Consider the following 12,722-nt stretch of genomic DNA (forward strand, 5'->3'; position numbering starts at 1 on the left):
GAAGATCACTTACCACGATCTTCACTGCAGCCTTCTCCACCGCGCTTTCCGGTGTGCACCTCCTGCCATTGGTGGTCAGCCTGACCGACCAATGGCAGAGGATAGGAGGGGGTGGCAACACTGCCACCTCACTCCTATCCTTTAGGATGGTTGGAGCTGTCTCTGACAGCTCCAATCATTCTTATTTTCTGGGCGATTGGGTCACCAGTGACCCGAATGGCCTGGATCGCGGGCAAATCGCTGGTCTGAATTGACCAGTGATTTGCCGCGATCGCCGACATGGGGGGGTCTCAGGACCCCCCTAGGCATTGCCACGGGATGCCTGCTGATAGATATCAGCAGTCATCCCGGTCCGATCACCGTCCGTCGAGCGACAGTGAACGGAAATGCCGAGGTGTATGGATATGTTAAGTGACGGGACGCGAGGGCGTATGCATACACCCTCCGTCCCCAAGGAGTTAATCCAGTTGAATTTATTAAACTTTGGTACTGGTGCAAAGGATAAACCACGACATAACAACTTCTCCTCAGTTCTGCTTAATTCCCACACAGAGAAATTGTAAACTCGCAACTCTTTATTGGGCCCAGTCTCTATGTTTAATCCATCATCCGTAATTTTGTTAGCGGGTGTGGACCTAAAAAAGGCATTCCTCCTTGTTCGGGGAGCCTGTGTCAAAGCCATAGGCATTGTTGTCTGACTCAATGCTGTACCCTCTAATCTGTTGCTCCCTTGTCGGGAGGGAATCTGACCATTGGTGGTTATGCCCAGATTCAATGGTGGTCCCAATGGACCAACTGATGATAAACCACCACCACCACCAACTGCTCCTGAGATATTCAGGCCTAGCTGTGTGTTTCTGCTTGGTTGGATAGGTCCTGGACATGTTGGATACCGCTGTGTTGGTACACTATAGGGTCTGGGTTAAAAGGCTGTCTTATTACTCTGTTGTCTCCCCCTATAGTATTTTGCTTTCCTTATGGTTGCTGGGACCCACTCATATCTGAGAAACCACTCTCTGTGCCTGATGCATCTGATTCGGAATATGACCCGAAACAGTTGGGGGTCTTCTCTGACCTCGATTTTGGCTTTTGTAGGTATATACCTGATCAGAGGCAAAGTCAGTATAATCCCTCATAAAATTCTTATGCTTTTTTTCTCTTATTTTACTTACTGTTCCAATACTTACTTACTGAAATGTACAAATCCAGTTGACAACCGTGAATTTTAAATTAGACAATTTATTAATTGTAAACCGAAAAATATTGTCTATATTGCCTGTTATGGATGCCCAAAACTCTATGTGGGTAAGACTACCCAGGAGTTCAGGCAAAGGATCGGTCAACATTTGAGTACTATAAGAATGGGGGGGGGGGGGGGGGGGGGGCAGATACGCTCGTGTCTAGGCACATACATGGACATGGAGGCAGAATACAGGAGTTAAGATTCTGGGGGCTATGTCAATCGACCCTGGGCCTGAGGAAGGGGAATATTGACAAGACCCTCCTTAGAGAAGAGGCTAAGTGGATATACAGGTTAAGAAGTTTGTCACCTAATGGACTGAATGAAGGTTTCTCATTCTCAGCATTTTTGTAAGAATTGCAATAGATGTTATTGATTGGATAAGTGACTTATCGTTTTTGAGCCTTTCCGCAAGATTGGGATTTCTAGCTTTAACTTTCTAACATCCTGATGTGCAGTTCATAATGATATTATTTTTATTATATACAGTCATGGCCGTAAATGTTGGCACCCCTGAAATTTTTCAAGAAAATGAAGTATTTCTCACAGAAAAGGATTGCAGTAACACATTTTGCCATGCACATGTTTATTCTCTTTGGGGGAGATTTATTAAAACCTGTGCAAAGGAAAAGTTGCCCAGTTGCCTATAGCAACCAATCAGATTGCTTATTTCATTTTGCAGAGGCCGTGTTAAAAATGAAAGAAGCCATCTGATTGGTTGCTATGAACAACTGGGCAACTTTTCCTCTGCACAGGTTTTGATAAATCTCTCCCTTTTGTGAGTATTGGAACTAAACCAAAAATGGGAGGAAAAAAAGCTAATTGGACATAATGTCACACCAAACTCCAAAAATGGGCAGGACAAAATTATTGGCACCCTTAACTTAATATTTGGTTGCACACCCTTTGGAAAAAATTACTGAAATCAGTCGCTTCCTATAAAAATCAATAAGCTTCTTACCCCTCTCAGCCGGAATATTGGACCACTCTTCCTTTGTAAACTGCTCCAGGTCTCTCTTATTGGAAAGGTGCCTTTTCCCAACAGCAATTTTAAGATCTCTCCACAGGTGTTCAATAGGATTTAGATCTGGACTCATTGCTGGTCACTTCAGAACTCTCCAGCGCTTTGTTGCCATCCATTTCTGGGGGCTTTTTTATGTACGTTTGGGGTCATTGTCCTGGTGGAAGACCCAAGATCTTGGATGCAAACCCAGCTTTCTGACACTGGGCTGTACAGTGTGACCAAAATCCGTTGGTAATCCTCAGATTTCATGATGCCTTGCACACATTCAAAGCATCCAGTGCCAGAGGCAGCAAAACAATCCCAAAATATAATTGAACCTCCACCATATTTCACTGTAGGTACTGTGTTCTTTTCTTTGTATGCCTCATTCCATTTTTGGTAAACAGTGGAATGATGTGCTTTACCAAAAAGCTCTGTCTTGGTCTCATCTGTCCACAAGACGTTTTCCCAGAAAAATTTTGGTACAATGTAGTCTTGCTTTTTTATGTCTGTGTCAGCAGTGGGGTCCTCCTGGGTCTCCTGCCATAGTGTTTCATTTCATTTAAATGTCGACAGATTGTTCACGCTGACACTGATGCTCCCTGATCCTGCAGGATAGCTTGAATATCTTTGGAACTTGTTTGCGGCTGTTTATCCACCATCCGGACTATCCTGTGTTCACACCTTTCTTCAATTTTTCTCTTCCCTCCACGCCCAGGGAGATTAGCTACAGTGCCATGGGTTGCAAACTTCTTGATAATGTTGTGCACTGTGGACAAATGCAAATCTAGATTTCTGGAGATGGACTTGTAACTTTGAGATTGTTGATATTTTCCCACAATTTTGGTTCTCAGACAGTTCTCTTCTCTTTCTGTTATCCATGCTTAGTGTGGCACACACAGACACACAATGCAAAGACTAAGTGAACTTCTCTCCTTTTTATCTGCTTTCAGGTGTGATTATTATATTGCCCACACCTATTACTTTCCCCAGGTGAGTTTGAAGGAGCGTCACATGCTTGAAACAATGTTATTTTTCCACAATTTTGAAAGGGTGACAATAATTTTGTCCAGCCCATTTTTGGAGTTTGGTGTGACATTATGTCCAATTAGCTTTTTTCCTCCCTTTTTTGGTTTATTTCCAAAATACACAAAGGGAAAAACATGTGTATAGCAAAACATATGTTACTGCAATCCTTTTCTGTGAGAAATACTAAATTTTCTTGGAAAATGTCAGGGGTGCCAACATTTACGGCCATGACTGTATATGGTGAAATCTAATGCTTGGTTCCCTTCAGCTAGCATCTTGCCCATAGAGGGCGGTCACTTGCCCCATGAATTTTATGACTTGTGCTATAAGATTTTGATCCTGGTCAATACATCATCAAAAAGAAAACCCCAACTACCTCTAGTATGTAGCCAATAATGCGTATTCAGTGTATTCAGAAGGTCTTCAGACTCTTTCACTTTTTTTTTCACCACATTTTGTTACGTTGTGGCCTTGTGCTAAAATCAACAAAAGTCATGTTTCCCCCCATAATTCTGCACTCAATGGGGGAATTTATCATTGGTTTTTCCATTTTTGTGCTTATAATTTGTCACAAAATGTATCTCAGTTGCTGTTTAGAGACTTTTTATTGCGACTTTTGCTAAAGAAGCTTTTTCTAAAGTTGTGTAGCTCTGCCATAGTCTGGTTAACTTTTTGCAGTGGTTAGGAATTTATCATAGAGATTTGTTGCACAATTCTTCTTGAATCAACATTAGCCCAAAACTGGCTGGGAATAGCATTTTTTTTTAAAGTCCCACATTTTGGCGCACAAGTTAAAAAGTCACAGAGGAGGCACCATACAAAGTGGAGTACTGAAGTAAAAACGTGTACTAGCACCATATTTATCACATGCCCTGCACCATTTAAAGGAAATCTGTCACCAGTGTCACCTGCACTAACCTGTCGGTACCCACAGATAGTGCAGGTGACACTGATGACAACGGTACTTACCTTGTCCCGTTCCGTGGCGGGGATCTTCGGTAATTTCCTCCGTTAGCTCCAGTCCCAGCAGCTGGCTTGGGGCATGGGCGGAGCTTACTGACATCACCGCTGCTGCTCCCTGCTGGGTCCCGCTGTGGGAGAACAGCACCGGTGACATCAGTAAGCTCCGCCCGTGCCCCAAGCTGGGAGCTAACGGAGGAGATTACCGAAGATCCCCGCCACGGAATCGGACAAGGTGAGTATAGTTGTCATCAGGGTCACCTGCACCGGTACCGACAGGTTAGTTCAGGTGACACTGGTGACAGATTTCCTTTAATACATTTGGCGCATATACACATTTTCCACCACACAAATTAAAGGGGAAGTCTTTAACCTACGCTACTCTTGATAAATGTCCTTCAAAACACCAAAATGAGAATGTGAAAACTGATTTTTCAAATTTTGAAACATTTATGAAAAAAGTAAAAACTAAAATTTTGCAGGGATATATAAGTATTCGGACACTATACTTTGTGGTTCAGTGATTACAGCCTCCACTCTTCTTCGGTATGATGCCTCACTGCCCTGGATTTGGGGATTTTCTGCCTTTTGAGCAGGTTGGATGGAGACGGTCGGTGGAAGTCATTTTTGGCTCTTTCAGCAATTAGACAGGAGGAGGGCCACCCTGTTACCCATTTTGCACCGACTCAATACAATTGCAGGGTCCTGATGGGTTTCTATGGCAACCAGGAATCCAAACAAGGCCCCTAGGTCTGCCTCCGGTATAAGGCTACATTCACACTACGATTATGCAATATGGGTGTCAGAAATTATTTGACTCCTTTAGGCTCATTCAAATGAAAGGGAGTCGGCGGGGCTTCGGCGGCGGACGGTTTTTACATTTCCCCGCCGGGCCCATGCTGCATCCCATTCATTTGAATGAGCCGGAAGGAGTCAGTGACTTTGGTCAGCTCATTTCTTAACTGTATGGGGGAGATTTATCAAAACCTGTGCAATGGAAACGTTGCCCATAGCAACCAATCAGATCTCTTCTTTAATTTTGCAGAGGTCTTGTTTAAAATGAATGAAGCGAGCTGATTGGTTGCTATGGGCAACTTTTCCTCTGGACAGGTTTTGATAATTCTCCCCCTATGAGTTTTTTTTTTTTTGCCAGACTGAAAACCGTAGTCTGCCATATCTGGAGCGGGCACTGTGAGATTGGGCATTTGGAGCAGGCACTATAAGATGGGATATTAGGAGCAGGTCCTATGACAGGGGGCATGTTAGGTAGGCATAACAGGTGGGGGCATTTGGAGCAGGCTGTATAAGATTATGGGGTAGGGCAGTGTTTCCCAACCAGGGGGCCTCCAGCTGTAGCAAAACTACAACTCCCAGCATGCCCGGACAGCCTTCGGCTGTCCGAGCATGCTGGGAGTTGTAGTTTTGCTACAGCTGGAGGCCCCCTGGTTGGGAAACACTGGGGTAGGGGACCTATAATGGGCACTATTGGGTTGAGGGCCAAGCGTAGGCTGCCACAAGATGGCGCACGTTACAGCTAAAGACCTGTCTTTCCAGGGCTACGCTCTACCCTCCTCGGGATAATAGGAAATGCTTGTTCGTCATTTCCTGGAGCCGGGACAGACTCTGGTTGTTTATAGCAACGCGGCTCCGGCGGCCATGCCTGTCTGTCAGCGCTGTATTTTGGCTCTGTTAGCGGCTGCGGTGTGTGGAGCGGCGGCCTCTGGCACTGCAGGACCCGATACCAGGGACTATTTCTCTGTGGACAATGTGACGGAGTATGGCGACCTGCTGGGAAATGACACCGGGGAGGGAGCCTCTACCTCTGCCCCTGGGGAGTATACAGGATCGCCCCCCAGTGGAGCGTATCTTCCCGCGGACACGCATTCGGACTCTCCGGGAGAAGATGTCACCACGTCTAGGCCCCCGGTGACTGTAGAACTGCCCGTCTCCACCGAGCTCCCCCAGCCCCGCTCCATCCCTGCCCTGATAACCCCCGGTAAGCAGACTCGTGCTCTCTGTATAGTAACGCTGCCCTACCCTCAGTGTGCCCGCACATCTGCCCCATGGTATCGGGCACTGAAGTAACACTCCTGTGTAGTGTGTGTGTGTGTGTGTGTGTATATATATATATATATTATATATATATATATATATATATATATATATATATATATATATTCCTTACCAGGCTTCTCAAGCTGTAGGTACGGGGTCTGGGGAGGCAGTTCTGTCACATATAAATACAGTGACCCCCCCGACCTACAATGGCCCCGACATACGATCATTTCAACATACGATGGCCTCTCAGAGGCCATCGCATGTTGAAGGCAGCATCAACGTACGATGCTTATGTATGTCGGGGCCATCGCATAAACGGCTATCCGGCAGCGCAGACTGCTTCAGCTGCCACCGGATAGCTGTTTACGGTGCTCAAGTGGTCCGGTGGGTGTCACTCACCTGTACTGGCGCTCCGGACCGTCCTCTTCGGGATCCCCTGCATCGCCGGCGCTCTCCATCGTCGTCATCACGTCGCTGCGCACGCTGTCCCGTCATCCAATAGGAGCGGCGTGCGTAGCAACATGATGGCGGCGATGAAGAAACGCAGCAGAGACGGTCTGTGGATGCGGTGACAGCGATGGAGAGCGACATCCAGGGCAGCGGTGAGCGGCAAGGGACACGTGAGTACTGTTTAACCTCCTATACCAGTGGTCTTCAACCTGCGGACCTCCAGGTGTTACAGAACTACAACTCCCAGCATGCCCGGACAGCTGTTGGCTGTCCGGGCATGCTGGGAGTTGTAGTTTTGCAACATCTGGAGGTCCGAAGGTTGGAGACCACTGTCCTATACTTTACATTGCACGTATCCCTCAACATACGATGGTTTCAACTAACGATCGTTCATTTGGAATGAATTACCATGGTATGTTGAGGGACCACTGTATGTTCTGTTCACACCTTTTTTATGGTTGCACTAGTCTTTGGATTAACCACTTATGGCCCTCAGTTTGCATTTGTCAGTAGATAACTCCAATGGACCTGTCAACTGATCTGTCATGGCCATTGGGGGAGATTTATCAAATCTTGTGCAGAGCAAAAGTCGACCTGTTGTTCATGGTAACCAATCAGATGGCTTCTTTCATTCTTAACAATGCCTCTGTAAAATTCAAGCAGCGATCTGATTGGTTACTATTGACAACTGGTCAACTTTTCCTCTCCACAGGTTTTGATAAATCTCCCCCATTGTGTTTAAACAAATACATGCACAGACCTCTAAGGTAATCTGTCAGCTGCAATTCACATTCAGAACTACTGACACTGTTGGAAACATGACTTGGCTCCCAGCCGACTGTCAATCACACGGAAGTGTTCCACACCTCAGCACTTCAGGGGGGTTGTGGACGCCTCAGACTCTTTACACCAGAGAATAAGATTATTTTTCTATGTTATGGAAGTATAAAAATACATAAGACTCCATGTATTCCCTACACCCTGTTCCAAATTATTATGTAAATTCTATTTAAGTGTCACAAAGATTAAATATTTTTTTCAGTTTAACCGGTTGCCGTCTAAGGTTTAGTTTCCACTTGTTTTTTTTTCTGGCAGTTTTTGAGCCAAAGCCAGAAGTATATTCAAAAGGAATAGGACATTTAAAGGGGTTGTGCGCTGCCCTGCAGTTCGGAGTTCTGCTCATAGCGTCCGGAAGTTCATTACTCCGAACGCTGTGTGCGGGTTTCCGTGTTCGCGGCCGGTAGGGGTGACGTCACGCCCGGCCCCTTCGTGACATCTCGCCCGCCCCCTCGTGACGTCACGCCTGCCCCCTCTACCAAAGTCTATGGGAAGGATGTGTGACAGCGGGCGAGACGTCACGAGGGGGCGGGCGAGACGTCATGAAGGGGCCGGGCGTGGCGTCACGCCCGCCGTCCGCAAACACGGAAGCCCGCACACAGCGTTCGGAGTAATGAACTTCCGGATGCTGTGAGCGGAGCTCCGAACTGCAGGGCAGCGCACAACCCCTTTAACCCCTTCAGGACGGAGCCCATTTTGGCCTTAAGGACCGGAGCGTTTTTTGCACATCTGACCACTGTCACTTTAAACATTAATAACTCTGGAATGCTTTTAGTTATCATTCTGATTCCTAGATTGTTTTTTCGTGACATATTCTACTTTAACATAGTGGTAAATTTTTGTCGATACTTGCATCCTTTCTTGGTGAAAAATCCCAAAATTTGATGAAAAAATTTAAAATTTTGCATTTTTCTAACTTTGAAGCTCTCTGCTTGTAAGGAAAATGGATATTACGAATACATTTTTTTTTGGTTCACATATACAATATGTCTACTTTATGTTTGCATCATAAAATTGACGTGTTTTTACTTTTGGAAGACCCCAGAGGGCTTCAACGGTCAGCAGCAATTTTCCGATTTTTCACAAAATTTTCAAACTCAGTATTTTTCAGGGACCAGTTCAGGTTTGAAGTGGATTTGAAAGGTCTTCATATTAGAAATACCCCATAAATGACCCCATTATAAAAACTACACCCCCCAAAGTAGTCAAAATGACATTCAGTCAGCGTTTTAACCCTTTAGGTGTTTCACACGAATAGCAGCAAAGTGAAGGAGAAAATTCACAATCTTCATTTTTTACACTTACATGTTCTTGTAGACCCAATTTTAGAATTTTTACAAGGGGTAAAAGGACAAAATTTTTACTTGTATTTGTAGCCCAATTTCTCTTGAGTAAGGACATACCTCATATGTCTATGTAAAGTGTTCGGTGGGCGCAGTAGAGGGCTCAGAAGGGAAGGAGCGACAAGGGGATTTTGGAGAGTACGTTTTTCTGAAATGGTTTTTGGGGGGCATGTTACCTTTAGGAAGCCCTTATGGTGCCAGAACAGCAAAAAAAAACCACATGGCATACCATTTTGGAAACTAGACCCCTCGGGGAATGTAACATGAGATAAAGTGAACCTTAATACCCCACAGGTGTTTCACGACTTTTGCAAATGTAAAAAAAAAAAAAAAAAAAAAAATTTTTACCTAAAATGCTTGTTTTCCCAAAAAATTTTTATTTTTAAAAAGGGTATTAGCAGAAAATACCCCTAAAAATTTGAAGCCCAATTTCTCCCGATTCAGAAAACACCCCATATGGGGGTGAAAAGTGCTCTGCTGGCGCACTACAGGTCTCAGAAGAGAAGGAGTCACATTTGGCTTTTTGAAAGCAAATTTTGCTCTGGGGGCATGCCGCATTTAGGAAGCCCCTATGGTGCCAGGACAGCAAAAAAAACCCCACATGGCATACCATTTTGGAAACTAGACCCCTCGGGGAACGTAACAAGGGGTTAAGTGAACCTTTATACCCCACACGTGTTTCACGACTTTTGCATATGATAAAAAAAATTTTTTTTTTACCTAAAATGCTTGTTTTCCCAAAAATTTTACATTTTTAAAAAGGGTAAAAGCAGAAAATACCCCCCAAAATTTGTAACACAATTTCTCCCGAGTATGGCGATACCCCATATGTGACCCTAAACTGTTGCCTTGAAATACGACAGGGCTCCAAAGTGAGAGAGTGCCATGCGCATTTGAGGCCTAAATTAGGGACTTGCATAGGGGTGGACATAGGGGTATTCTACGCCAGTGATTCCCAAACAGGGTGCCTCCAGCTGTTGCAAAACTCCCAGCATGCCTGGACAGTCAACGGCTGTCCGACAATACTGGGAGTTGTTTTGCAACAGCTGGAGGCTCCGTTCTGGAAACAGTGGCGTACCAAACGTTTTTCATTTTTATTGGGGAGGGGAGGGGGGCTGTGTAGGGGTATGTGTATACGTAGTGTTTTTTACTTTTTATTTTATTTTTTGTGTTAGTGTAGTGTAGTGTTTTTAGGGTACAGTCGCACGGGCGGGGGTTCACAGTAGTTTCTCGCTGGCAATTTGAGCTGCAGCAGAAAGTTTGCGGCAGCTCAAATTTGCAGCCAGATACTTACTGTAATCCTCCGCCCATGTGAGTGTACCCTGTACATTCACATTGGGGGGGAGAAACATCCAGCTGTTGCAAAACTACAACTCCCAGCATGCCCGTTGGCTGTCGGTGACTGCTGAGAGTTGCAGTTTTGCAACAACTGTAGGCACACTGGTTATATATCACTGAGTTTGTGACCTAACTCAGTGTTTCACAACCAGTGTGCCTCCAGCTGTTGCAAAACTACAACTCCCAGCATGTACGGTGCATGGTGTACGGTGACTGCTGAGAGTTGTAGTTTGCAACAGCTGGAGGCACACCGGTCGTGAAACACTGAGTTAGGTAAAAAAAAACTGAGTTTCACAACCAGTGTGCCTTCAGCTGTTGCAAAACTACAACTCTCAGCAGTCACCGACAGCCAACGGGCATGCTGGGAGTTGTAGTTATGCAACCAGCAGATGCACCACTACAACTCCCAGCATGCACTTTAGCTGTTTGTGCAAGCTGGGAGTTGTAGTTATACAACAGCTGAAGGTACACTTTTCCATAGAAAGAATGTTCCTCCAGCTGTTGCAAAACCATAAGTCCCAGCATGCCCATAAGGGAATGCTGGGAGTTGTGGTGGTCTGCCTCCTGCTGTTGCATAACTACAGCTCCCAGCATGCCCTTTTTGCATGCTGGGAGCTGTTGCTAAGCAACAGCAGGAGGCTGTCACTCACCTCCAACGATCCAGACGCTGCAGGTCAGTCCCGCCGCCGCCGCTGCTCCTGGGGCCCCGATCCCAGCAGGGACGCCGGGGATCGGGGTCCCCAGCACCCGGGGTGCACGTCCCGCACCCGTTCACGTCCTCCGGAAGAGGAGCGGGTGCGGGAGTGACACCCGCAGCAGGCGCCCTGATTGGTCGGCCGGTAATCCGGCCGACGAATCAGGGCGATCGTGAGGTGGCACCAGTGCCACCTCACCCCTGCAGGCTCTGGCTGTTCGGGGCCGTCAGAGACGGCCCCGAACAGCCAGTAATTCCGGGTCATCGGGTCACTGGAGACCCGATTGACCCGGAATCGCCGCAGATCGCTGGACTGAATTGTCCAGCGATCTGCGGCGATCGCCGACATGGGGGGGCATAATGACCCCCCCTGGGCAATATGCCGGGATCCCTGCTGAACGATTTCAGCAGGCATCCGGCTCCGGTCCCCAACCGGCTAGCGGTGGGGGCCGGAATTCCCACGGGCGTATGGATACGCCCTCGGTCCTTAAGGACTCGGGATGCAGGGCGTATCCATACGCCCTATGTCCTGAAGAGGTTAAAGGAAGGACTTACACTCCTCCTCCCTTATGGATCCACTTCTGATTTTGGCTCAAAAACGGCCAAAAAAACCAAAACGAGTGGAAACGTAGCTTAAGGACGAGCCGGCTCTTCCTGAGACGGCAAGCAGGGTATGGCGCGGGCTCCCAACTCGAGCCAGCGCCATACTGTCCGGCCCCCAGCTGATTCCTGTAGCTGAGGGCTGGCGTTAAAGGGGTACTCCGGTGGAAAACTTTTTTTATTTATCAAATGGTGGCAGAAAGTTAAACAGATTTGTAAATTACCGTATTTATCGCCGTATAATACTCATTTTAAAGTCTATCTGCATGTTATATGCCGATAAGCTGCTGTAGTTCAATGATTTAAAGCGGGCACTTTAAATCAATGAAATGCAGCGGCTTTTGCAGGTCCAGAGACCTGCCGTCACTGCCCGCTTCTCTGCCCCTGCCTATCCTGGGGTCCAGAGACCGCCGCCACTGCCCCATTGCCTCCCCCATCCCTGGTTTTATAATTACCTGTTCCCGTGGTCCGTGCTGCTTCTGGCTCCGGCGGTCTCCTGCGTTGTTGCTATGCGCTGCACAATGAAGAGTTACGTCTTTAACGCAACGTCACAGTCAGTGGCCCGGCGCACAGTGACAGCTAAGGACTCCTCCGGAGCCAGAAGCAGCGTGGACCCCGGGAACAGGTAATTATAAAACCGGGGATGGGGGAGGTAATTGGGCAGCGGCGGCAGTAATGGGGCAGCAGTCTCTGGATAGCCAGGGGGAGAGAAGCGGCGGCAGCATGACTCTAGGCCCCCCAGGAAAAGCAGGAGGAGAGAAGCGGGCAGCGACGGCGGTCTCTGACCCCGCAAAAGCCGCGCTTCTCAGAAACAGTCTATCAGGGTATGCACATGCACACACACACACACACACCCTCATTTTACCAAGGATATTTGTGTAAAAACCTTTTTTACCAAAATATCCTTGGAAAAATGAGGGTGCGTGTTATAGGCTGGTGCGTGGTATACCCCTGTAAATACGGTACTTCTATTAAAAAATCTTAATCCTTCCAGTACTTATTAGCTGCTGAATACTACAGAGAAAATGATTTTCTTTTTGGAACACAGAGCTCTCTGCTGAATCACGAGCACAGTGCTCTCTGCTGACATCTCTGTCCATTTTAAGAACAGTCCAGAGTAGGAGAAAATCTCCATAGCAAACAATGTCAGCAGAGAGCACTGTGCTTGTG

At 46.8% G+C, this 12,722-nt stretch overlaps 1 protein-coding gene across 3 annotated transcripts in view; it reads left to right on the top strand.

The window, feature by feature from the left end:
* The first annotated feature begins 5,464 nt into the window (after positions 1 to 5,464).
* Positions 5,465 to 12,722, top strand: part of TCTN1 (tectonic family member 1) — an 80,457-nt gene continuing 73,199 nt past the window's right edge. The window contains exon 1 of one of the 3 annotated variants that reach the window (XM_056536073.1): positions 5,465 to 5,498. In XM_056536073.1, the coding sequence (XP_056392048.1) occupies positions 5,480 to 5,498 (19 nt within the window). In that variant the 5' untranslated portion in view covers positions 5,465 to 5,479. Of the gene's footprint in view, positions 5,499 to 5,690; positions 6,229 to 12,722 lie in introns of those variants that run through there. The other 2 variants (XM_056536064.1, XM_056536054.1) reach the window with 2 other exon arrangements.

This window comes from Hyla sarda, chromosome 1, assembly GCF_029499605.1.
Source record: "Hyla sarda isolate aHylSar1 chromosome 1, aHylSar1.hap1, whole genome shotgun sequence".
Classification (NCBI taxonomy): domain Eukaryota; kingdom Metazoa; phylum Chordata; class Amphibia; order Anura; family Hylidae; genus Hyla; species Hyla sarda.